Source organism: Pithys albifrons, chromosome 6, assembly GCF_047495875.1.
Source record: "Pithys albifrons albifrons isolate INPA30051 chromosome 6, PitAlb_v1, whole genome shotgun sequence".
In the NCBI taxonomy this organism is placed as follows: domain Eukaryota; kingdom Metazoa; phylum Chordata; class Aves; order Passeriformes; family Thamnophilidae; genus Pithys; species Pithys albifrons.
In genome coordinates, this window is record NC_092463.1 from 37,761,824 (window position 1) to 37,785,132 (window position 23,309).

General features: G+C 38.7%; 1 protein-coding gene across 2 annotated transcripts in view; it reads left to right on the top strand.

Annotated features, from left to right (window-relative positions):
• TTBK2 (tau tubulin kinase 2) overlaps nucleotides 1-22,860 on the top strand; it is an 87,926-nt gene extending 65,066 nt beyond the window's left edge. The window contains exons 14-16 of one of the 2 annotated variants that reach the window (XM_071558318.1): nucleotides 2,292-2,540; nucleotides 13,088-14,337; nucleotides 15,310-22,860. In XM_071558318.1, coding sequence (XP_071414419.1) covers nucleotides 2,292-2,540; nucleotides 13,088-14,337; nucleotides 15,310-15,778 — 1,968 coding nt within the window. In that variant the 3' untranslated portion in view covers nucleotides 15,779-22,860. The remainder of the gene's footprint in view (nucleotides 1-2,291; nucleotides 2,541-13,087; nucleotides 14,338-15,309) is intronic. The other variant, XM_071558320.1, reaches the window with a different exon arrangement.
• Nucleotides 22,861-23,309: the final 449 nt, after the last annotated feature.

The window sequence follows — 23,309 nt, forward strand, 5'->3', positions numbered from 1 at the left end:
ACTGTTTAAGTAGTAAGTAGTAGTATGGATGTTTCTGTATGAGAAACTAATGCTTGGTATACTCACCTATAATTTTATTTTCTCCTGAAGGAAAGTAATTACTGTTCTGCAGTCCTTCCATTTGTAGATAAATGTTGTTCCTGAAACTGTGTGTGTACATGGTCTTCCTGAATATGTTGATAATATCACTTCTTAACTCTTTTACACACCATCAGCTTTCTATTAAGAATTTGAAGTGTAGGTTTAAAAAGGAAATCTGAATGCAAAAAGTAAGAGAGAAAAGTGTGTAAGTGGCTGACTCGGGGCTGACAAAATCTCAGGCATAAAAAATTACAGCAAATTATGCTATCTGTTATGAAAAGAACCCCTGCAGGTCAGAAGCAATTTTCATGTAACCAGTCATGGATTTCCAGTTGCAATATAGATTCTGTGCTACCAGGAAATACCAGTTTGATCTGACTTAGTCACGGGCAGATAGGCACATATCTGAGCATGGAAAGGGTATAGGTGTGGCCTTTATGCTTCAGTGATGGCTTTATGTTGACTTTGGCACTTTGGCTGCAGGACAGACTGTGTGATTTGCTGTAATACCTGCTGGAACAAAATTAATTTGTCAAAAGAATTTGAACTGATCTAGACTAATGGTGAATTTATACTGGAGCAGCACTTTGCATCATGCAGTTCTAGGTTTCCTTTCCTTGAGCTGGTACTAAGCCTAGAGCTGAACCTCTGTGTTGTTGAATGATGGCTTCCTTAATTTACTGTGTTTCTGTTGAATTGCAAAGAAGTCCATACAGTGCATGCACAAAACTTTGCAATGTATATTGGTTAAGCAGATACTTCAGTCAATAAATGATGATGGATTTGAAGTAATTAAACCTGTAACAGCTGTTTCAATTTTGATCTTCAGTTTAAATTAAATGACAGTTTGCTCTAGTCACACTTAGTTGATGACCCAAAATCACATTACATATATATATATATATATGTATGTGCATGTGTGTGTGTATAGAAGAGGGTTTACTGTGTGAATCTATTTTTTTTTATTATTTAGAAATACTACTGAGACAGAAATTTTGTACATTGAGGTACTATTGTGTTTAACCAAAAGCCTGTTCATAAATTTCTCTTTATTTCTGAGTTCTGCATTTGTTAATTTTCATGTCCCTTCTGTCCTCACTTGCTGCTTTTATGGACACTGGAATTACTTTTTTTCCAGTTGCAAGTCAGCTATGCATTATGAGAACTGAAGCTTTAGGACTGACACAGTTGAAAATACCTTTTCCTTAGAAATGGAAATGCTTGATAAGTGCTCTCAGTTTCCAAAGAATAAAGGTTAGAATTGCAAATACTGTGGAAACAGAGAGTCACCTTCATGAAGATTACAGAAAGTTTCCATATCTCTACTCTTCATGGTTTTTTCTAAATGTAATTGGAACAAAGAATGGTAAACTGTGTATAGCAATCTTATTTACAGGTATTTAAATGTGTCACCATTAGACATTTATTCTGTGCTAGAAAAGGTCTTGAAAAAACAGTTGATTTCAGAGTTGTCATCAGTAACCAGTTTGAAAATGTACTTTGTCTAAAATTCTTTGTTTGCCACACTTTTACTTTGCAGTTCTTATTCTTGTTATTTTTCTGTTCTCTAAATGCTTCACTAATGTAGTTCAAGATGAAGCAATTGTTCATGGATTCTTCAGTGCATCTTTCTAGTTTGGTCCCATATTTGGGAAATTTGATCAAGATCATTTAATATTAACCTTACTGATTAATCCTGTCAGGTGCAGTTTTTAATGTACGCCGCTGTGGCTGTAGTTGTTAAGTCTGCAGTGGGTGTATGTGCTAAAAATGTAGTCATCTCAGAGACACAGATGTGTTGTGTGGATGTGTTAGGCATTTGCAAGGACCAATCAAGGATGAAACTGATTGTGTTAGTTTGTTGAATTTGTCCTGGATTGTTAGTGTCTCTTTATAATGGTTACAACAGTTGGACTCAATGAATCCATGATTTTATTTGCCAGCCTAATGATATTATGATTCTAAAACTGGATGAGTGAAGAAGCCAGATAGGGAAAGGATACTCATTCTTGATTTTGATACTGGATTTTTGAAAATGGATGGTGGAAAATGTGAAGATTAGACTTAAAACACCTTTTAAATTATCAACTTTCAGCCTCTGATGGAGGTGTGAATATGGTTTTCTAAGAGATTGCATTTAGACAAGCATAAACAAGAATTATTAAAATATTGTCAACCTTATTTTCTTCCCCGCCATGTTGTTCTCACAGCTCAACTCATGTCATACGCTGCATTTCTCCACTCCAAGAATTTCAAGTCCCATCCTCCGCACCATGAGCCCCATAGCCTATCTATCCATCCACTCGGACCCTCTGAAAGGGGCTGGTTTACCAAGGAGTCAGCCAGCTGAGAGCCACTCCTCTTCCTCCCGCTCAACTGGTCGTAGGCAGCTTCCTGTCCTTCCTTGTGGCAACAAGTTCCCCCCTCTCATTCGCATCTCAAAAGCACAGCTCGAGCAGGTGAATAAGCCTCATTTCATAGCAGTGACTGCATTGCAGCAGTCACCTGCACAGTGTAACTTGTTCAGTTGCTCTACACAGTCTGGGAGTAGTCATATGCTAATCATACTGCTATACACAACATGCTAAAAATACTCTGAAAGATCAGTTTGAGGAATAAGAAAGGATCTTGTTCAGGAATAGAGTCAGGAATACTCTGTGAGGAAGATCCCCTGACCCCCTTGTAAGAGAGGAATATTTAAAGAGCTGTTATTCAGGTTTTGATCTGGAGCACCAAGCATCTCTGGATGTTCTGGCAGATAGATTCACTTCTTCAGAGGAATTTTTCTCTTGAAAAAAGATAGGTTTATAAATGTAGGAAAAAAGATTTTAGCTTCTTTCAAAACTAAGATTAAGATCTTTCTTTTTTAATGTATTCTTATAATCAGTACCAGGTGAATTTTGAATTGGGAACACATATTCAAATTTGGACAACCCTAAATTATTTTAATCTGAGAAAAAAGATCTGCACATAGTCAGATTGTTACCTTGGAAATGAACAAATAATGAATTGATCCACTGTTTGCAGTATATTAAACGAAGATGGCAATTACCAGGGGTCATGGCTAATGAAAAATGTCACTAGAGAAAGGGGTCTTTTCATTTCAGTATGAAAAAGATTAAGGCTTGGAATAATAATTGAAGTTAACTGTAATTTGTGTGTTAGTCACAAAAATACTGAGATTTGCTAAGCAACATGAGCTTGCATTGTTGGGTAAAACAGTATGACATAGCATTAATGCATAAAACTGTAAGATATCACCATTTTACCATTTGAATTATATTTTGTGTTGCCTTTTGCTTCCATTGTATTTTTCTTTTTTGTACTTTTTTCTTTTTTCAGTGAAGAATGCACAGGAGTAATGATATTAAAAGTAATCCATCACCATTAGTTACTTTCAAAATTCTGTAGGATCAGTGATGAGTGCCAACAAGGCCAACGAAGTAGCTAGTGTACTTATGTCAGCATTTTGTCTCTTAAAAAGCAGTGGGGTTTTTTCCTGCAACTCCTGACTGCTTTCTAGCTCAATATAAAGAAAATAGTTCTGTGCTTGTTGTAGAGAAACAGATAAACATTATCTCGCCAATGTTCATTATTGTGGCCTTGATGGAATCCAAAATACCACATTCTTCATGGCTGTCATATTGACTAGGGAAAAGGACTTGGGAGAAATTAACTCACTAAAAGTTAGGCTTCAGTATTTTTTGGGATTAGTTGATAACCCAGGGTGCAAAATGGCTTTTTTCCCCCTGTGTATCTACAATTTAAAATTTCTAATCAGAATCCATTGCAGGTAAAATTAGCAAATGTAGTAAACTGCACACAGTGCTCAGAGAAATAAGTTGGCACAGAGGGTCTTCTCTGGATTCCTTAGTCCCCAACAAATAATACAGCTACAATATTAATAGGGGCTGCAAAGTGATGCACCTTTTTTGTCATGTGACTGGTGCTGCTGTTTAGTGGAGTGAGCATTCACTGTAGCATTTAGCATCTTCTTTCTTTTTACTGGGTAAGTCCACAACTGCTGTGTTCTGAAAGTCCTAACTCTGTTGAGAATTTAACTTGCAGTTTGTTGTGTGCTGTGGAAACTACAAGCATGTGATTGTTTAGCTCATTCTAACAATAAAAAACTTATATACTTTGTGGCTTACTGAAGAACTCAGAACCTTTTGCAAGTCCTTCTCTTTTTGATAGTGCAGTACTGTTAGGTACTTAGCATGTTAGAAGTTCCTCAGCATGAGAGATGAATGCATGTTAACAACCAAAAGCTTTTCTCCAGTTAAATATTTAAAATATTTCCAATGTCATTTATATTATTTTGTATAATTGTTTGATACTGAATATATTGTGAGGTATTTCCTGCTGTCTGCAATTTGGTTCAGCATTCATAGCTAATGAATTGCAGAGGTCAGGCACCTGTGCTGTTGAATTTAATTTCACGTATTAAAAAATAAGAAATTATACATTTGTTTCTGAAATAAAGCAAAGCAATTTTCTTTCCCAATTTTTGATGAATGAAGTTTTAGGAACTCTAACCTATTTCTTCTACTTTGATGTCAGATAGAGGAGGTAATGCAATTTCTGTATATTCTCTGCTCACTAGTGCAGAGAGAGTATAGGATGTAGGTCTATCTTTATTTGTTCAATAGAAAACTCCTCTCTTGCCATACATATATTATGGAAGAGAATTGAAGTGTTTTGCTTCAGCTCTCCTTTGTTATTCAACTTGCAGCATGAAGACAAGTGTGTGGCAGCATTATAGATGACTGAAAACCAGAATGAATTATTTGTATAGAATCTGAACAACGTGTCTAGAGTGCTATTAACATCCGTGTCATCTAGAACATGGTCAAATTCTACAGCAGATTCTCTTGAAACATAATATTTTTCTTTCTTTCTGTGAGTTTTTCAGCCAGATTAGTTTTCTGAACTCTGCTTATTAGAGGGCTGCACAGAGTGTTGTGTGAGATTAGTGGTGAAGGTACAGCAGCTACTGGCCAGGGCTGTGTGTGAAGATACTGCTTAACCAGACGTAATGCTACATGTGTAACTGTGTCTAAAGAAATAGTCAAAATCAGTGACCTCAAATTTTGATCTTTATGGTTTCTAGTTCTTCAGTAAGACAGTGAACACCTCTTCTAGCCATGGCAGCCATCTAGAATTCTTCTAAACTGGCTACTCTGCAATACAATTCAGCCTTAACAAAGGTGGATTCCAATCTTGTCTGTTGTTCAGACATATTTTCTTTTTTCAATGTGCTTAACAAGACATGTACTAGAGGGCTCATTTTAATCTAATATTTTTGCTGTTATTCGTTGTGTTGGGGAGGATAATATGTATCTCTCAGATTGAGCAATTGTAATTAGTTGGCACTTACACAAATATTTTCTCTTCTCTCAAATTTCTACCTTAACTGGAACATTAAAAGTATTTTTAATTATATAGTTTTATTATGAGTTAAAAATGCTCTGAAATCTTCCCACACAAGATGCTATGGAAATGAAAAGCATTACACTCATACTCATATCCAAGACAAGAAATAATATACTGATCTGAGTTGAAAAATTTACCTTAATTTTTAAGCATCACACTGGAATTCAGGGACCTGTGGAAGAATAAGATAAGACTTCTTGACATGTTCAAGGGGTATTTAGAGAAAAAATGCATATCCCTGATAATTGTCATTTTATTTTGGATGTTTCAGGTTTATGAGCCTGATAATGAATGTTGTAAATTTTGCCTTTCTTTATGAACTAATTTTAGTAGGTTTCACTAGTCTGCAGTAGCAAGAGAATGAATGTTTACATTAGTTTTCATATTTAACAATCCCTTTTAGAATCACAAATAAACAAACAAAACCCCAAAGGTGCTCCTCTCTTGTTACAGCGTTCTTTTATAATTATTTTAAATTTGTCAGTGGTGTTCAAATTAAGTTGTTGTGTATGTTAGGGTTGCCTTTGAACTCAGCTAGTTAACAGTCTGGTTTAGCATTTAAGATACCAGGAAGGCATATCTTTGTCCAAAATCCTCTTTGGAATTTCATTTTCAAGGCATGGCACATTATCAAATAAATGTGTCCTGGAAATAAAAGAGAGAAAAGGTTTTTCTCTGTTCAGGGAATCTCTGTTTTTACTGCTGCCATGGTTAAAGCCATGGTTTGTTTGTAGCAGAGAGGTTCTAATTTCAGGTTTTACATAATTGTAATGCCTCCTGTTCCCTATCCTGATGGAAACTATATTGAGTCAGCATGAGGTTTAAGTTAGGCTCTTCCCAAGAGGCTGCTACAATTTACAACATTTGGTGTAATCAAGGTAGATATGAAAAAGCCTACATATGTTACTTCTCTACAGCCTAGGATTAGGGCCTGCCAAGTGTGAAATTTTTAACAAAAAGTTTAACTGAGGGCTGCCAGTTACTACAAATGCCTGCAATGCTTGCAGTGCCATATACATGGGCCTGTTGAAAGGGATCCAGTATCAAAGTTTACAGTCACCTCTGGTCTGATGTTCCACAACAATATCAATTACAGCCATATGTAATCTGGAAATGGATTGTATGGCTGAGGCACAGTGAATGCAGAACTGGCCCCACCCTTTAACTCCTCAGGTTCATCTGCCACGGCTGAGCGAGCTTGGACAGTGACAGTGAAGTCCTCAGAACTAGAACCTACAGCCCTTGGTATTCCCAGGAGGTCTCCCATCCAAGTACTGACTGGGGCTGACCCTGCTCATCTTCCGAGATCTGATTGGATTGGCTGTCAGGGTGGCATTTAAGGGTTACAAAGGATTAGACTAAAAGTCAGTAGGAATGGAAGATTTTGAAGAGGTCTGTTCTGAACAGCAGCCTAAGTGAGCTGTCTGCCAAGATGTTAGCATAGCAATGTTTTACTGATGTGAGAGTGACACTGGCAATAAATCACAGGGCACTACGCTAATATGCCTTTATGCTTTCATACAAACTGCAGTTCAAATTTCTTTGTAGAAGGATAAGGTTGTGCAAGGATATAGACATTAAGTGACATAAGTAAAGAAAAACTCATGAAGTAAGAGGAAGCAGGTGAACTGGAAAGATTTAGGGAAGTGTTTTTGTTTGTTATTGTCTAAGTTTCAGGCACTAACTGTGGTCAAATTCCTGGTAGGTGATAGAACTAACCATTGATGAAAAAGGAGCAGGGAAAGATATGTGAGGTTTGTTCTCCTGGATACACAAGCTTTACTAAGGTAGAAAAGATGTTCTGAAGAGTAAACTGATTAGGTAAAATGTCTTCTAAAGGCCAAGTGATATGGTGATGGTTTATTAAAGTGAGAAATTACATGTAATGAAAGAATTAGCAGAAACACAGATCTGCACGCCATGTCTCTATGAGGCCTGAAATCCTGATGGCACTTGACATGCTTGCAAAAGTACCAAACATCATGAGTGCAGGGAAGAAGGGATTGCTGAGAGATCAGATCATTACCTGCTGATATTGTACAATAATCCATATTCACACCCTTAGATCTTTCAGACTTAGCAACTTTTCAGACCTAAACCTAGTATTTTGTTTCTCTGCAATTCACTGCATATGCACACGTAGGAATTAATGCAGGCATATTCCTTGCTATTGCAGCCTGTCAGAGGCTTAAAACAAGGCAAGTTTATCAGATGTCATAAGGGATGTCTGAGAGATGTTTATGTTGTTGTTGTTTTGTTCTTTTTCCTACTTAACAGCCCACTCACTGTCTTGTAAAGTTTCTTGAAGAAGATGCAGTATAATTTCTCATCTTGGTTCAAGTGCAGATTTGAGAAAACAGAAAGGAATTAAGGAATAATTTAGAGAAGGCCAAAAGATTCAAGACTGTGATGATAATAGTTTTATTCAGATATCCTGGAGTGAAAGGAGAGCCTCAAATTCATTGTTCCATATATTGTCTCAGCCATTTTTGGTCATCTGTTGTATCACATAACTCCTGGTGAAGTATGTGAACTGCAATAATCTGTGTTATAAACTATCACAGGGAGCTGAGAGACAGCATTTTAAATTGATTTCCCCACATTTTTCTTCTTAGATGAATTGTAATCTTTGTTCCTCAGGTTCCATATTTTACATAATTGACATGATTAACCATAGTGATCTCATAGAATAAGATTGTATTTGTATGTATGGCCAAACTTCGCGAACGAAGATTTGGGAAGGGCTCTCCCCCAGGTGGGAGTGTGCCTTTGGAGCCTGCACAGTGGATTTTTTAGGAGAGGCACAGCGTGCGCAGAACTGGCCCCACCGTTTTTAAGTCCCAAGGTCCATCTGCCATGGCCGAGCAAGCTTGGACAGTGACAGTGAAGTCCTCACGACTGTCTACTGAGCATCCGAGATCTGATGGGATGGGATGGCAGGGAGGCATTTAACTGCCCGGTACGGTCTCCACTGAGACTCGAACTCACGACCTTGTGATCAGAGTCCGGAGTGCTCACCATTACACCACAGGACCACCGCAGATTGTATTTAGTGGCAGAAGAAAAGAAAGTATGAGCATCATTTATGATTATGATGAGTTTTTTTAATTTTACATACTAGTCCATGTAATATTTGTTTTGTAACTAGGTATGTGTTGAACAACCCTGAGATTTCTGTCTTCCTGACTTAGACTAAATTATTATTTAAACTGGAGTATTTTGTGTGCCGTCTACAGATTCCTGTCTTTCCAGGTTTCAGAAATAAGAGAGTGATACGACTATTTATAGGAAATTAGGGCTACAGGATTATATAATTTAATTTTAAATTGTTTTAAGGAATAAAAATCTTCTTCCAGTCTCTTTATTTTACATTACTCACTGTGTAATGTGAATCATGAAGTTATCTTGTGAAATTATCATATAGTGGCCAGTCTTGCCCACTGTTGAATATTTGTGTTTTATTGTGGCAAATATGCACCTATAATGATCAACATTTTGTTATACAGACCTATGAGGAAAATGCAGTAAGAATGTTGATGAAGCTATTATACACTCATAGAATCATAGAATCGATTGGGTTGGAAAAGACCTCCAAGATCATCGAGTCCAACCCTTGGTCCAACTCTAGTTCATTTACTAGATCATGGCACCCAGCGCCACGTCCAATCTGCATTTAAAGATCTCTAGGGATGGTGAATCCACCACCTCTCTGGGCAGCCCATTCCAATGCCTGATTACTCTCTCTGTAAAAAATTTTTTTCTGATATCCAACTTAAATTTCCCCTGGCAGAGCTTCAGCCCGTGCCCCCTTGTTCTATTGCTGAGTGCCTAGGAGAAGAGACCAGCCCCCACCTGGCTATAACTTCCCTTCAGGTAGTTCTAGACAGTGATGAGGTCACCTCTGAGCCTCCTCTTCTCCAGGCTAAACAACCCCAGCTCCCTCAGCCTCTCCCCATAGGGCTTGTGCTCCAGTCCCTTCACCAGCCTTGTTGCTCTTCTCTGGACTCGCTCCAGCACCTCAATATCCTTTCTGAACTGAGGGGCCCAGAACTGAACACAGTACTCAAGGTGTGGCCTCACCAATGCAGAGTACAGGGGAAGGATCACTTCCCTGGTCCTGCTGGCCATGCTCTTTTTGATACAGGACAGGATCCCATTGGCCTTCTTGGCCACCTGGGCACACTGTTGACTCATGTTGAGCTTCCTGTCAATTAGTACCCCAAGGTCCTTTTCTGCCTGGCTGCTCTCCAGCCACTCTGTGCCCAGCCTGTAGCGCTGCAGGGGGTTGTTGTGGCCAAAATGCAGGACCCGGCACTTGGCCTTGTTGAACTTCATCCCATTGGAATCAGCCCATCTCTCAAGTCTATCCAGATCCCTCTGCAGAGCCCTCCTGCCTTCCAGCAGGTCGACACTCCCTCCCAACTTGGTGTCATCAGCAAATTTGCTGATGATGGACTCAATCCCCACATCTAAATCATCAATAAAGATGTTAAACAGGACTGGACCCAACACAGACGCCTGGGGAACACCACTGGTGACTGGCCGCCAGCTGGATGCAGCTCCGTTCACCAGCACTCTCTGGGCCCGACCCTCCAGCCAGCTCTTAATCCAGGAGAGGGTACACTTGTCCAAGCCATGGGCTACCAGCTTTTTCAGGAGTATATTATGGGAGACAGTATCAAAGGCCTTGCTGAAGTCCAGATAGACCACATCCACAGCCTTCCCCTCATCCACCAGGTGGGTCACCTGATCGTAGAAAGAGATCAGGTTGGTCAGACAGGACCTGCCCCTCCTAAACCCATGCTGGCTGGGTCTAATCCCTTGTCCACCCTGAAGGTGCTGTGTGATTGCACTCAGGATGAACTGCTCCATAACCCTGCCAGGCACGGAGGTCAGGCTGACAGGCCTGTAGTTGCCAGGGTCCTGCTTGCAGCCCTTTTTGTGGATTGGGGTGACATTCGCCAACCTCCAGTCATCTGGGACCTCCCCATGGGAGACTTGAGGATATCTCCTTCACTGTCAGTTACCATTTCTTGTTTTGAAGAGTTGTTTTGTATTTGTAAACTTTGAGTGCACAGTGTAAATTGTTATGGGTTGTAATGAGTTGACCCTGGCTGGATGCCAGTCACCCACCAAAGCTGCGCTGTCACTCCCCTCTGCCACTGGACAGTGGAGAGGAAATAGAGTGAAGGACTCTATTGAGATAAGGACTGGGAGAGATCACTCACCAAATACCATCACAAGCAAAACAGACTGAAAATGGAGATATGAACTGAATGTACTACTGAAAAAAATCAGAGCAGGAAAATGAGAAATAAAATAGATCTTAAAAACACCTTTCCTGCACCCCTCCCTCCTTCCCAAGTTCTACCTCCTCCCCCCAGTGGTAGAGGGAGATATGGAATGGGGGTTACAGTCAGTTCATCACACATTGTTCCTGCTGCTGCTCAGGGAAAGAAGTCCTTCCCCTGCTCCACCGTGGTGTCCTTCCCATGGGAGACAGTCCTTTATGAAGTTCTCCAATGTGAGTCCATCTCACAGGCAACAGTTCTCCATAAATTACTCCAGGGTGGATCAGTCTTCCGTGGGGTACAGTCCTTCAGGCACAAGCTGCTCCAATGTGTCCCCCACAGGGTCACGAGCCCTACCAGGAAAGCCTCCTCAGATTATCAGGCCAGGAACCTGCTCCAGCACAGGTTTCCCACAGTTTCACAGTGCCCTTGCCAGCATCCACCTTCTCCAGCATGAGTCTCCTCCAAGTGCTGCAGGGGGATCTCTGCACTCCCGTGGTTCTCCATGGGCTGCAGAGGCACAGCTGCTCCACCATGGTCTGCACCACAGACTGCAGGGGAATCTCAGCTCTGGTGCCTGGAGCATCTCCTGCCCCTCCTTCTCCACTGACCTTGGTGTCTGCAGAGTTGTTCACATGTTCTCACTCTGCTCTTCTCTGGTTGCAATTACATCTGCACAATAACTTTTATTTTTTAGTTCTTAAATGTGTTATTGTAGAGGTGTTACACCAGCTCTGAAGGCCACAACTTTGGTCAGCAGTGGGTCTGTCCTGGAGCCAGCTGGCGTTGGCTCTACCAGAATTGGGGGAAGTTTCCAGCAGCTTCTCACAGAAACCAGCCCTGTAGCCCCCCTGCTACCAAAAGCTGGCCATGCAAGCCCAACACATGGGTTCTGACAGATGTGTTTGGTTTCTGTTGCCTGTAATAGCAATGTACGAGCTCTTGGAAAGCCCATTAAGCTCAGTACCATGTATAATGTCTGCAACAAGGTGAAATATCTTGTAACAGAGCAGAATCCTAGCAACACTAGAAATAGACTACCACTAGTTGTGTCTTCTACCATTGGTGTATAAAGAACCAAACCCAGACTCCAGTTTTCCCAGACTCAACTTTCTGTGGAGTACAAACTCAGAATCTGTCAGATTTGTGTGGCTAAAGAATAGAAAGAAGGAAGGAGCTGAACTCTCTGTCCATGTAGAGAAAGAGATAAGGGTAGCCTCTTGATTTTTTTATACTCTATACCAAATGATGCCATACAGTATGTATAAAACAGAATCTACGATTCCTCTTCACATGAGAATGCACTCCTCCCATGTCCATAGAGATAAAACTCCTCTCCCTTTTGTGTGTGCTCTCTCACTCTCTGACCTCATGACTCTTGCATTTTTGTTTGTGCAGTGGCCTGTCTTCAATGGAGAAGGTGAGGAGCAACTCTGCTCCTACTTGATGGGTGCTGGGGGACGTGGACTTATGTCCCTGAAGTGGGGAGAGACATGAAAGCAGGTTTCCCATTTCCTGGACATGTGCTCTAACAATTAATCTGTGTGCTAGAGACTGCACTCATCAGAACCAGCTGCTTTTATAAACGGGTTCTGACTCAGTAATATATAGAAGTTTTAGGAGTGCTTTAAGCCTATCTATTCAATTAGACACATTAGGGAATTTAAATATGTGGCTATTCAGTTTGTGAATCTCTTAATGACCTTAGGTAAGGAGATATCCTAACCAGGTTGTTTAATTAAAACTAGGCATAAACTTTGGTAGAGAAAGTAGTAACTAAAATTTGGGTACACAGGGAGCTTTTTCTGGAATAAAAAGTAGATATTATGGGTATAGAATTTCTGAATCTAAATGTCACTGTGTTCTTCTGTATTTGTCTAAAAATATTGTTGTGCACTTGTTTAAGACTTTACATTCATATAGAACTTGCCATAAGAGTATTGAAACTAATGTAAAATAAATAAAAAACCTACCTTTTCGGTTATATCTCGTTTCCAGGGAGCTTACTTGGTAACTGCAGCATTTTGTAGTGACATTATGTTTGTTTTTACCTGTTACATACTTCTATATTGGGATGGTAGACTCTTTTTCCCAATAATCTGCATGTATGTTATGAAGTTAAGTATTATTTGAACATTGCGATTCATAGGAGTAATTATGTAATCTATCTCGAAGGCATGGAATTAAAAGCATTTTGATTTAAATAACACTTTTCATTTAAAGAGCAATACCTGTATAACATTCCAAAGTTTCTCATCTTTTTGCTTTATTTTCCAATGCAGATAACAATACCCAGACCTTCAGTGGCATCCACACAGTCTGCTTCAGAGAGCTTTCACTATGGCCACCAGCTAGAGAGAAGAGAGCAGGATGGTCAGTCTGTGGAACACACTGTGGAACTTTCCTCTCCAAAGGAAAGTTTACCAGGTTTGATTGTGACAGAAGATGGAATTCCAGCTAGTGCCAGCAGACCAGATTTGGTACTTAATATAAGCCAAGAGGTGCTTGATGGAGAAGGACTTGTCAAAGAAGGTGTCAGCGTCCTGGACTGTGCCCAAAAGGACCTATCTGAACAACACAATGGGATACAGAAAGAGAATGAACTTGAAAACATTCCTGTAGAGGAGGCTGAGGAAAAAAGGCTTCCGGTGGTTTCTGAGGATGCCATTGAATTGCTAAGCAAAGAGCAGAATTCTTCTTTGCCAGGAAACTCAAAATCTGCCGAAGAAGAACCTCTAACAAATACTGAAGCTGCTGAAGAATCAAAGCCAAATCAAGATGAGGTTCTGAAGTCAATAGCACCTAAAGCATCAGAATTGTCTCCCTCAAGAATTAGTAACGCACATGTTAATAAACAGGCAAGCAAAATAGCAACTGTTCAGGGAAATGGTTTTCATTCTGATAAGGAAGAAGTCCATAGCCAAGACTTGAAATGCCACCAAGTGGCCCTTACCACTTTTTTGCAGCAGGAGAACAAAAAAGGGAAAAATGTGCCCAGAAATGGAGAGTTACTCCACTGTGTTTCAGAAAATGAGAATTCTTACCGATCTAAGAAGGACTCGGTTAAATCTCCCTTTGTATTCAGGCAGAGCCGAATCCCAGTTTTAGCACAAGAGATAGACTCAATGTCAGATTCCTCTTCTGTTTCAGCAAAGGAAAAGCTTCTTCTGAAAAAGGCCCATCAGACAGACTTGGTCAAATTACTTATGGAAAAGAGACAGCTCAAATCTTTCCTTGGTGACCTCTCAAGTGCCTCTGATAAGTCACTGGAGGAAAAAATGGCTGCTGCTCCAGTACCATTTTCTGAGGATGATGTCTTAGCTTCATTTTCTAGATTGACACTGGACTCACATTTCAGCAAGCAGAATGAAGATAGCTCTTTATCTCCAAGCAGCCCTCAGTCCAGAAAAAGCAAGATTCCAAGGCCAGTGTCCTGGGCAACCGCTGATCAAGTCACTGGTTCAAGTTCAGCTCAGTTCTTTCCTCGACCACCACCAGGAAAACCACCCACTAGACCTGGGGTAGAAGCTAGGTAATGCAGAGAAAACAGAAATAGGCGTTCGGGTTGGAAAGGGATTTGAGCTAGACCACAGTTACTGTGCAGTATGTAATCTTGTAGAAGTTCCATCCTCTGATTTTTAAACAAATGCTGAGTTTCAGTTCTCTTAGAAATCTCACACTGTTAAAGACTGAATAAGAAGTGACAAGAGTGAGCCTGCTTCCCCATTAAACCTTATACACCACAATATGTATTCAAGATTTTGAGACCTGCCAATCTATAACTAAATCTTTACACTTTTTTTAAAGAGGGGTCACTTTTACAGAACTCCTCATTATTTACAAACCCAGAAAAATCTTAATAGTATCTGTCATAGCCAGCTCTCTTGAAAATTAATCTGTTTTTAATGTAGACATTTTTAAGTGTTTGGGTCTGGAGCCACCAGTACGGAGTCAGTTAATTATGCTTAGATCATGGCTAATTAAAGGAGGGCAGAGTGAATACTAGAAGAAACTGGTTTTGCCACTGCTATGTAGAGACAACTATGATCTAGGTTCTTCAGGGCCTACATTCCTGGGATAAGGAGAATTTTGACACAGGGGTGCAAAATCTTTTGAAGGAAGTTGTGGTGTGCCTTGTCATTCCTTAAAATTGTGTACAGTAGTGTATTGATGGTGAGCAGGCATGGATGTACCCCTCTGGAAAAAAGGTGATAAGCACTGCTCTTCAGTGCACTACTTCTAGCACCACCAGGAAATTTCAGTTATCCTGTAAACACTGAGGCTGTTTATGTGAGTGAGTTATGTAAATATAAATACTGTGTTGATCTGAACAACACAGAAACCAAAGCCTACATCCTAACACCTTTAACCTTACAGGAAAGTTCAGCTCCACATGTCTCTTCTGCAATGCAAACTCATCCTTAGTTTCTAGTGATACTGTATTTCTGTTTGAACTTAGTAAATAGGTGGAAAGAGAAATAATCTTTCTTCATTTCTTCTTAAGGTTACGCAGATACAGAGTCCTAGGGAGTAGCAGCTCGGACTCAGATCTTATCTCTCGTCTGGCTCAAATCCTACAGAATGGATCTCAAAGATCAAGGAGCTCTACCCAGTCTAAGAGTCCAGGATCTCCACATAGTCCAAAAACACCACCCAAGAGCCCCGTCATCCCCCGGCGCAGTCCCAGTGCCTCCCCCAGGAGCTCTTCTTTACCCCGTACTGCCAGTTCTTCTCCGTCCCGGGCTGGGAGATCCCATCATGATCAGAGGAGTTCATCCCCTCATCTTGGGAGGAGTAAATCACCTCCTAGCCATTCAGGCTCCTCATCTTCTAGGAGATCCTGCCAACAAGAGCACTGCTGCAACAAACCAAGCAAGAATGGTCTGAAAGGATCAGGCAGTTCCTGCCACCATTCCCCAAACACTAAGACTCCCACAGGAAAGAGCAAATCAACCACTAAGCTTAGCAGATAGGAACTGGGCCTTGACAGGTATAAAGTCTCCTCCTAGGTCTGATGCATGTTTTGTCTGTGTACTGTGTATTTAAAAAAACAATGAAAAAAGTATATTCAAAAAAGTTGTTGAATCTGCACATTTTAAAGAAAGTAAGCATTGTAAACTATTCATCAGAAAACATTTTGTGTAAATAAGTGGCCAGGCTTTGCCTAAGAGCAGGCAGTAAGCAGATCCACGAGAGCGGAAGTAGGGGCCAGAATGACTAGATATTCAAAGAGGTGCAATGTATCTAGAGTAAAAAAAAATCTCAAAGGTGAGTGTTTTACAAGGGTATTTATCTCGATGTTATTAGTTTACCTAGTTAGAAGATTTGGCCTAATTATTTAAGGCCTTACAAATTCAAGAGTGTGTAACCCAAAATGATGTCATCACTTGGGAGATAAGTACTGCTCAATCATGTCTTTGCAGTTTTAAAAAAAGCACACTGTTTAGAAGATGATGGTATTTATACCGTATTAATTTCTTTCATTTTGAGCTGCACTCATCTCTTGAGTCAATTAGTGCTCATCTCGTCCACTATCTGTCATGGAACAGATTTTTTGCCTTAGGAAGTATCATACACCTTGTCCCTTCTTGACATTGATAACATAAAAAATATTATTAACATTTGCCAAGATCTTTTTGTGTCTATATTATTTAGAATTTTTTTAGTAGTAATTAGGATCCAAGAAGCTAATTCTCAGTTCTACATCATACAGTTCTTTTGGAGTCATAGTGGAGTTCCTCAAACCACATTTGGTAGAATTTGGAAAAGCATCCCTGTCTAAGAAATGAGAGAAAAGAGATGTATGCACTTCACTGGATGTTGCAGATTTGCAAGAAAATACAATGTAAGTTAGAAAATAAGTTAGCAAATGGAAGTACCTCTTTTCACTCCCTCCCTTAATTCAACTGAAAAAAGAACCTTTATTATTCCTGGGGTTTGTTTTTCCATTAGTTGTGGGTCACCTAATCCACAGATCTTACCGTGCAAAGATGACTATCAACCAAGATTTAGTTTTTTGTTCATTTGTTTTCTAAAATCATGAAAGATGAAACAGATATGAGGAGATTGTTTGCTTTGTGAACTTGGTATGTTGTAAGTGACAGAAATGTATTTAACACCCTTACCAAGTCTGGTCAAGAATATTTTTCATGAAAGCAAAATAGGAAGAAATCTGAAACATTTTTTATGTTGGATTCTCATAATTCTTTTGCCCAAATGTGTTTTCATCAAGCTTTGTTGACACTCAGTAAAGTCCATAGCGTGTAATTCTTCCAATTTTGTTTGATAATTACTTAATAACCTCTTGTGCTCTACAGGATCTCTGTAGGGAATAAAAAGGTATGGCTCCTTTTGCTATATTCAGAGAAGAACAGTGGATCAGAATAGTAACACACCAGAATGCAAGCCTGAGAAAGATGCAGCCAGCTCTCCCTAGCTGTTCCTGTTGTGGGGATGCTGGATGCATAGGAGACTTGTCAGTTCTTGATCTGTTTGCTGTAGTCAAATGCCTCTCCAGCCAGCATCTGTGCTTTTTTATTTAAACTCTGCCAAATGAATACCTTTGGATTAAAAAGGGAATATTTTGTCTCTGAGCTAACACATTGTAATGCTGCATTAAAGCTGCCCTAGAGCTGCACTGAATTTAACTTGCTTTGCCAGACTATGTTGATTTTTTTTCCTCTTTTCTTACTATGAGTATGTATATTGTTTCCCATATGTTGTGTAGCACAGTGTGGAACCTTAATTTCGTTCAGGTTTCAAGCACTACACATGAATGCAATAGGTAGGGTATACCTGCATTTTCTGAAGAAACTGTACCATTGGAAAGTCCTATTCCCTTGTATTATATTGTATAATAGGTACTATACCAATAATTGCATGTCCTCATGGTAAATTATATAATATAAATATTTACATATATACATATATGTATATGCTTATATAAACTCACTCTTTCTCATTTTTCATTTGTAATTTATAGATCAAAAATAATACAGTTCCCTTTCTGTTAGTTCCTGTGTACTTACATCTTCTATTTCCCCCCAGAAAAATTCTGGAGTGCACAAATTCTAATAGCCTTTATACCTTGATACAAGACTGAAGGACTGCTGATTTCTCAACCAGGCAATTATTTGTCTTGCAGCTTGCTTTTAATTCTTTATAATTTTATGTGTGTATTTGCATATGGAACAAAAACAAAGACTCAAAGGTACTTTTATTTTTTATTACAAATAGGTCTTGTGGTTACTCGTTTTTATTTCATAATGTGAGTTCTTAATTGTGAATACTTGTTATATAGGAACAAACACTCAATGAATACCTAACAGATGAATGTGACAACAACAAATTCCATCTTTTCCTTCCTGTTTTCCGCATTTTCTTACGGTATACCATAAGAAAAAATTTGGTCACATTGTGATGTTTTTGCCCTGGGCACTGCTGGAATTATTTGTTAAGGTAGTGTGGTAGCCCATGATTACTTTTCCTTATGTCTGAAAAGCATTTCTTATGGTCTTGTAAGCTTATTCCTACATCTACATGGTCAGTTTTAGTAAGTACCAACTTTATGCATCCTTGCCTGAAATGCTGAAGTTGAGGTGTTCATACTTTCTCTTTAGTGTAGCAGAACCAGAAACAGGTAATTGCTTTTCAGGTGAGAAAGAATATAACACCTAAGTTGTTGGGATTTTATTAATGTTGTCTTCAAAGTACAGGCTTGTCCATTGTTAGACATGACTATGTAAAATAAATCAATGCTGTAGAAATTCACTAGTACTTGAACTACTTGCCAATGTAAAAGTAGTAAACTATGCCAAGATGGAGAAAGAGGTATCAGTTGTGATTGATGACCTAGGCTTCTTTTGGTGCACAAAAAGGCAAAAGGACTGTATATTCCCAGCTGCTTTTTTTTTTTGCTGTGGATTCAACAGGATCTAATGAGAAAACCATGAAGATATGAATGGAGGAGTGATTGTGAATAACTTATTTTGAGCTACCTGCTTATCTTGAGTTTTTTATTGCTTGATACCCTCTCCTCAAAAGTTTACAGAATTGCTTATTATAGTCTAAGATAGAAATCAGTTACTGTAGTTAGGTAATGGTCAGCTGATCAACTTAAATATTAGCTTAATATTTCTAGAAGACCTGTATAATCTTTAAGGACTCCGTAAGCTTCAATATTTGAATATGCAACTGACTGCAGAAAAACCCCAATGTACATGTGTGTGGCCCTTATACACAGGGTGTTATCCACACCACGTTTTCAGGGACAGGGAGGATTTTTCTCCATTGTATAAAACGGTTGCAGTTAATCTGCATAGCACACAGCAGCTTCCATAGGGATATTAGCTAGGAAACAGTAAAATTCAAGGAGCTGTTGCTTTGTCCTCTTCAAGCCTCCAGTTCTTTGGAGAGCAGTGCAATGGAGCCATGGCATGTAGCAGATGCAGATGCTGCACACACATTTCCTCTTTATGGTGTTTTCTGTGTTGTGGCCAGCACTTAGGAGCATTTTTTAGAGAAACTGAGGCATTAAGCCTTAAAACTAAACCAACTTGAAATCACTGAATGTTTCATGCAGACTTTTGTGCTGCAATATTGCATGGTTAAATCAATCAAAATTGCAATCTCAAAACATGTATTAGTATTAATTAACCTCCTTATTAATTACAAATGCCAATTACTACTTAGGTAAAACCCTGCTAAAGTAAATGGATAGTGTGATACAGTCAAGCAATGCTGGCAAGTTGTATGATGCTAGGCACCCATCTACTATTTGAGCAGGATCGATAAGGATAGAAAATTTCACTGCTTAAAGCCAGGAGCAATATAAGGTCTTAACTGCTAGTTATATGTAATAATACAGGAGGCAAACCCCTGTGAACTAACACAAGATAGACATTATAGCCACCAGCCACATCCTGTCTTGGGAAATCTGGACATATTTGTATCTTGAAGTCTGCATGTTTGAGAACAAGCTTTCTTGCATACCTCACTAAACAGTCTTGATGTACAGGGGAGAATTTGGTCCTATATATTTAAAAATAGCTTGAAATATTTTTCATCTGAAAAAGACTCGCAAGAGCTCTATCATCTACTATTTGGGGTATTATAGAATTAACTATAGCTGGGAAAACACACAATTTTGATTTTATATATATATATATATATAAATACATGTTTGTACTTAAGTGTATCTACGTATACACTTATATAGATACTGTATATTATATAGAAATATATATATATATATATATACACACATACATACATATGTGTGTATATACATATAGATAGGAACAGTGTCAGCTATTCCATCCTGTTTACTGGAATTCATTTGCCAGAGTGAGACGAGGCCTCTTTTGCTTTGACTTACTCTGGTCTCCTCTTCCTCTACTGCAGTTTTCCTATGCCCTAGTTCTGATTCTGTGTCTTTTCCATATTACAAGGCCCGATCCCATAGTCCTGCTTGGGCAAAAGTCACATAAGTCCTTCTTATTGCAGTAACATTTTGCAACAGTTAACTGTAATGCTTCTAAAAAACAACTTTCATTTTCTCTTCAATGAGAATATAGATAAAGCCAGACTTACAGTACAGTCTTTTTCTTGTAAACAGAATTTTTCCATAATGAATTGGACATTTTTATGAAACGGTAAGAAGCATAAATTCTGTATGAAGAAAGAGATTATTCCAATTTCTTAAAAGAGTATAATGGCAAACTAGGGATATGTGCCTCCAATTTTTATATATATGTTAAATGTGAAAGTAATCTTCTGACAAGGAATAGGAGAATAAAAGAGAGCTCAAACTGGTTTCTTATTACAAGCCCAGAATATATTATTTTTTTCATACAGGACTGATCCTGTGAGGTGACAAAAGCCATGTTTGTCTTGTCATTTTCAGGGAGCAAAGGTCTGCCCATGATTCCCTATGGTGTGTTCTCTCTATGCTTTTCCACTATTAGGTCAGAGAACTGTCACCTATATACATGAAAGCCTTGACGATTATCCATGATTCCTTTATTCAACCGGTAAAAGTTTGGATGCTCGTTGCATGACGAACATGGCAGTGCTAGGTTAGTTGTTGAACTTCGATCATGGAGGTGTTTTCCAGCCCTGACGATTCTATCATTCCTGTGTCTGAAATTTGTGGAACGGCATAGTATTTTTCTTCTACTTCTTTTAGCTAATCAAGTAGGCAGTGAAATGGAGGGCTTTGTTTGCTGTTTTTCTTTGGCTTTGCTTGTCATTGCTTGTAATTATTACAATTTTCAGTAACCGTGAATGCCGGCAAAAGGAAGCGAGGTTGTGTTTTGGCTGCATGTAATGCACAGGCATATGTTATACATTTCTTCACTATACATGCAAATTGCATAAACACGCACCTCACACAAGAATACCTCAGGTGTCTGCTGGAAGCCAGTCTTCCTTCTCCCTACAGAAAACATTTGTGAAAGAGAAATTATATAGAAGTTAGCCTGGATTATGTAATAATTGTCTGAAATTATTTTAAAATATAGTCATGACAGAAAGCTTACTCTCTCATTTTCATGTAGTTTAAATAATCATGTTTAAATAATCAGGCTTTAAAATACTCATCTTTGAGTGGTTTATTTGTTTGTTGATTTTTCTTTGTTTTTTCTTAAGGAAAAATTCGCAGGAGTTCATTGTTTCAAAGACTAATATATTAACTTGACAGTTGCTCTGGCCATCCGGGTTACTCTCCATTGACAGTAACACATTCTTTCTTAACAGTAATAGTGATGAGCCCAAATGTTAGCATATGTCACCCACATACTTTGCTGTTTCTCCTCTACATGAGGAGCTTGGATCCTTGGGAATTCTTGCTGTTCTTCTGCAGGTAAAATGTCATTAAAATCAGTATAGGGTCCTGTTTTTTTGAGGCCCCTGATTAGGGGCTGAAAGGATAAACTGAAATTATTTTTTAATTGTTATTATTATGACATAACATGCCTTTTGATCTCTACTTTTCTATAAAATTATTACTGCTGAGAGCCAGCTTTGGCCAAGAGTACAATGTAGTTTCTTCTAAAACAGTACCACAAGTGTACTGCTCATGTGAAGTCCTGATCATCCATCCATAAGTGTTTGTGGGAATTCAGCTGGAATTAATCTGATGTTTGTTTTGAGATCACTTGATCTTTGGCCTAACCCTTATGTAAAGGACCTGTAGTACCAGCAGAATAGCTTGATCCAAAAGATGCAGTGTAATTAGTTTGGTCTGCCTGACTTCACATCCTTTTAAACCTGCATCTGCTGCATGGCAGGCAAGGTCATAAAGTTTTGACGCAAAGTGAGGTGGGATTTTTTTGGCTATTTCACAGCTTTTTCTTCTGACTGGAGATCTGGATTGGATGCCAAGCAGCCTTCTCTGCATCCTCTTTACTTTCATTGACTAGAGAGCAAGATTGGAAATTCTTCCCCAGCTTTTTAACTTTCATTCTATAGAGTCAGCCCACAGACAAGTTGCAGTACTTGTGCTAACAGATGCCAATTTTCAAATGCTTTCCTATGAATATCCAAAATAGTAAATTAAGAAAATCACCATCAATGCCTTCAGACAAGTGCTGACTTTTTGAAACTGCCAACCAATGGCTACTAATCTAAAATCTCTGGGCAATACCACCAAGAATGAAATCTGTGTATGAGTTAAAAATACAGTGTTGTCACCCCATAAGAAATCAAGTACTCAATAGTAGTCTGCAGCATGATTAAATTAAGTGGAAAGTAGTTCCAAGATCATCTCTTACCATTGAGGAAGACAAATGTTGAGTCCTTCAAATTCTCCTGCTCAGTAATTGCAGTTCTCTTCCTCTCCTTGGAAATCTTCTAAGCCATTGTTTTCATTTAAGTTTGCTCAGGCACCCAAGAGCATAAAGAGTTAATGCCCTTGTAATGGTCATTTGTACATAAAGTTGTAATTATTTATTTTCTCATTTGTACCATATCAAAGCTTTGTACAATGTTTGTTTTGTTTTCAAATTATTTTGTATTTTATTTTTATAAACTGGTTCTAAATAAAATATTCATTCAGCATGCAAAACTTCAATTCTTAATTGTGTTTGTATAATGGTTCATTAAGTTATAAAGCTTCAGTTGAGTTTTTTTCAGTTTTTTTTTACTATTGTAACCCTGTAATTTAAATGGAAAAAGTGCTTTGGCAGTGATTATTTTTTTCTCTGTTACAAGAAAGTAAAAATGAAGTGTGTGTTGGTACTACTGCAGCATGAATCAGATGTTCATACTGCAAACCAGAATGATTGGATCGATGGAAGTTTAACTGATTTAGTAGGTTCTTGTGTATCAATAAGAACAGAAAAAACCCAAATGGCTTCCTCAGAAACTATTTGCTCTTGCCCTTATCCCTTCTATCTGTATTCAATTAAACAAAAAATGATTGGCACAGCCAGATTAGGTCAATTTAAGTAATAATACGGTGGTTCTCAAAAGCCAATTGCTGCTGGCTTTTTCCTCTTCAAAATT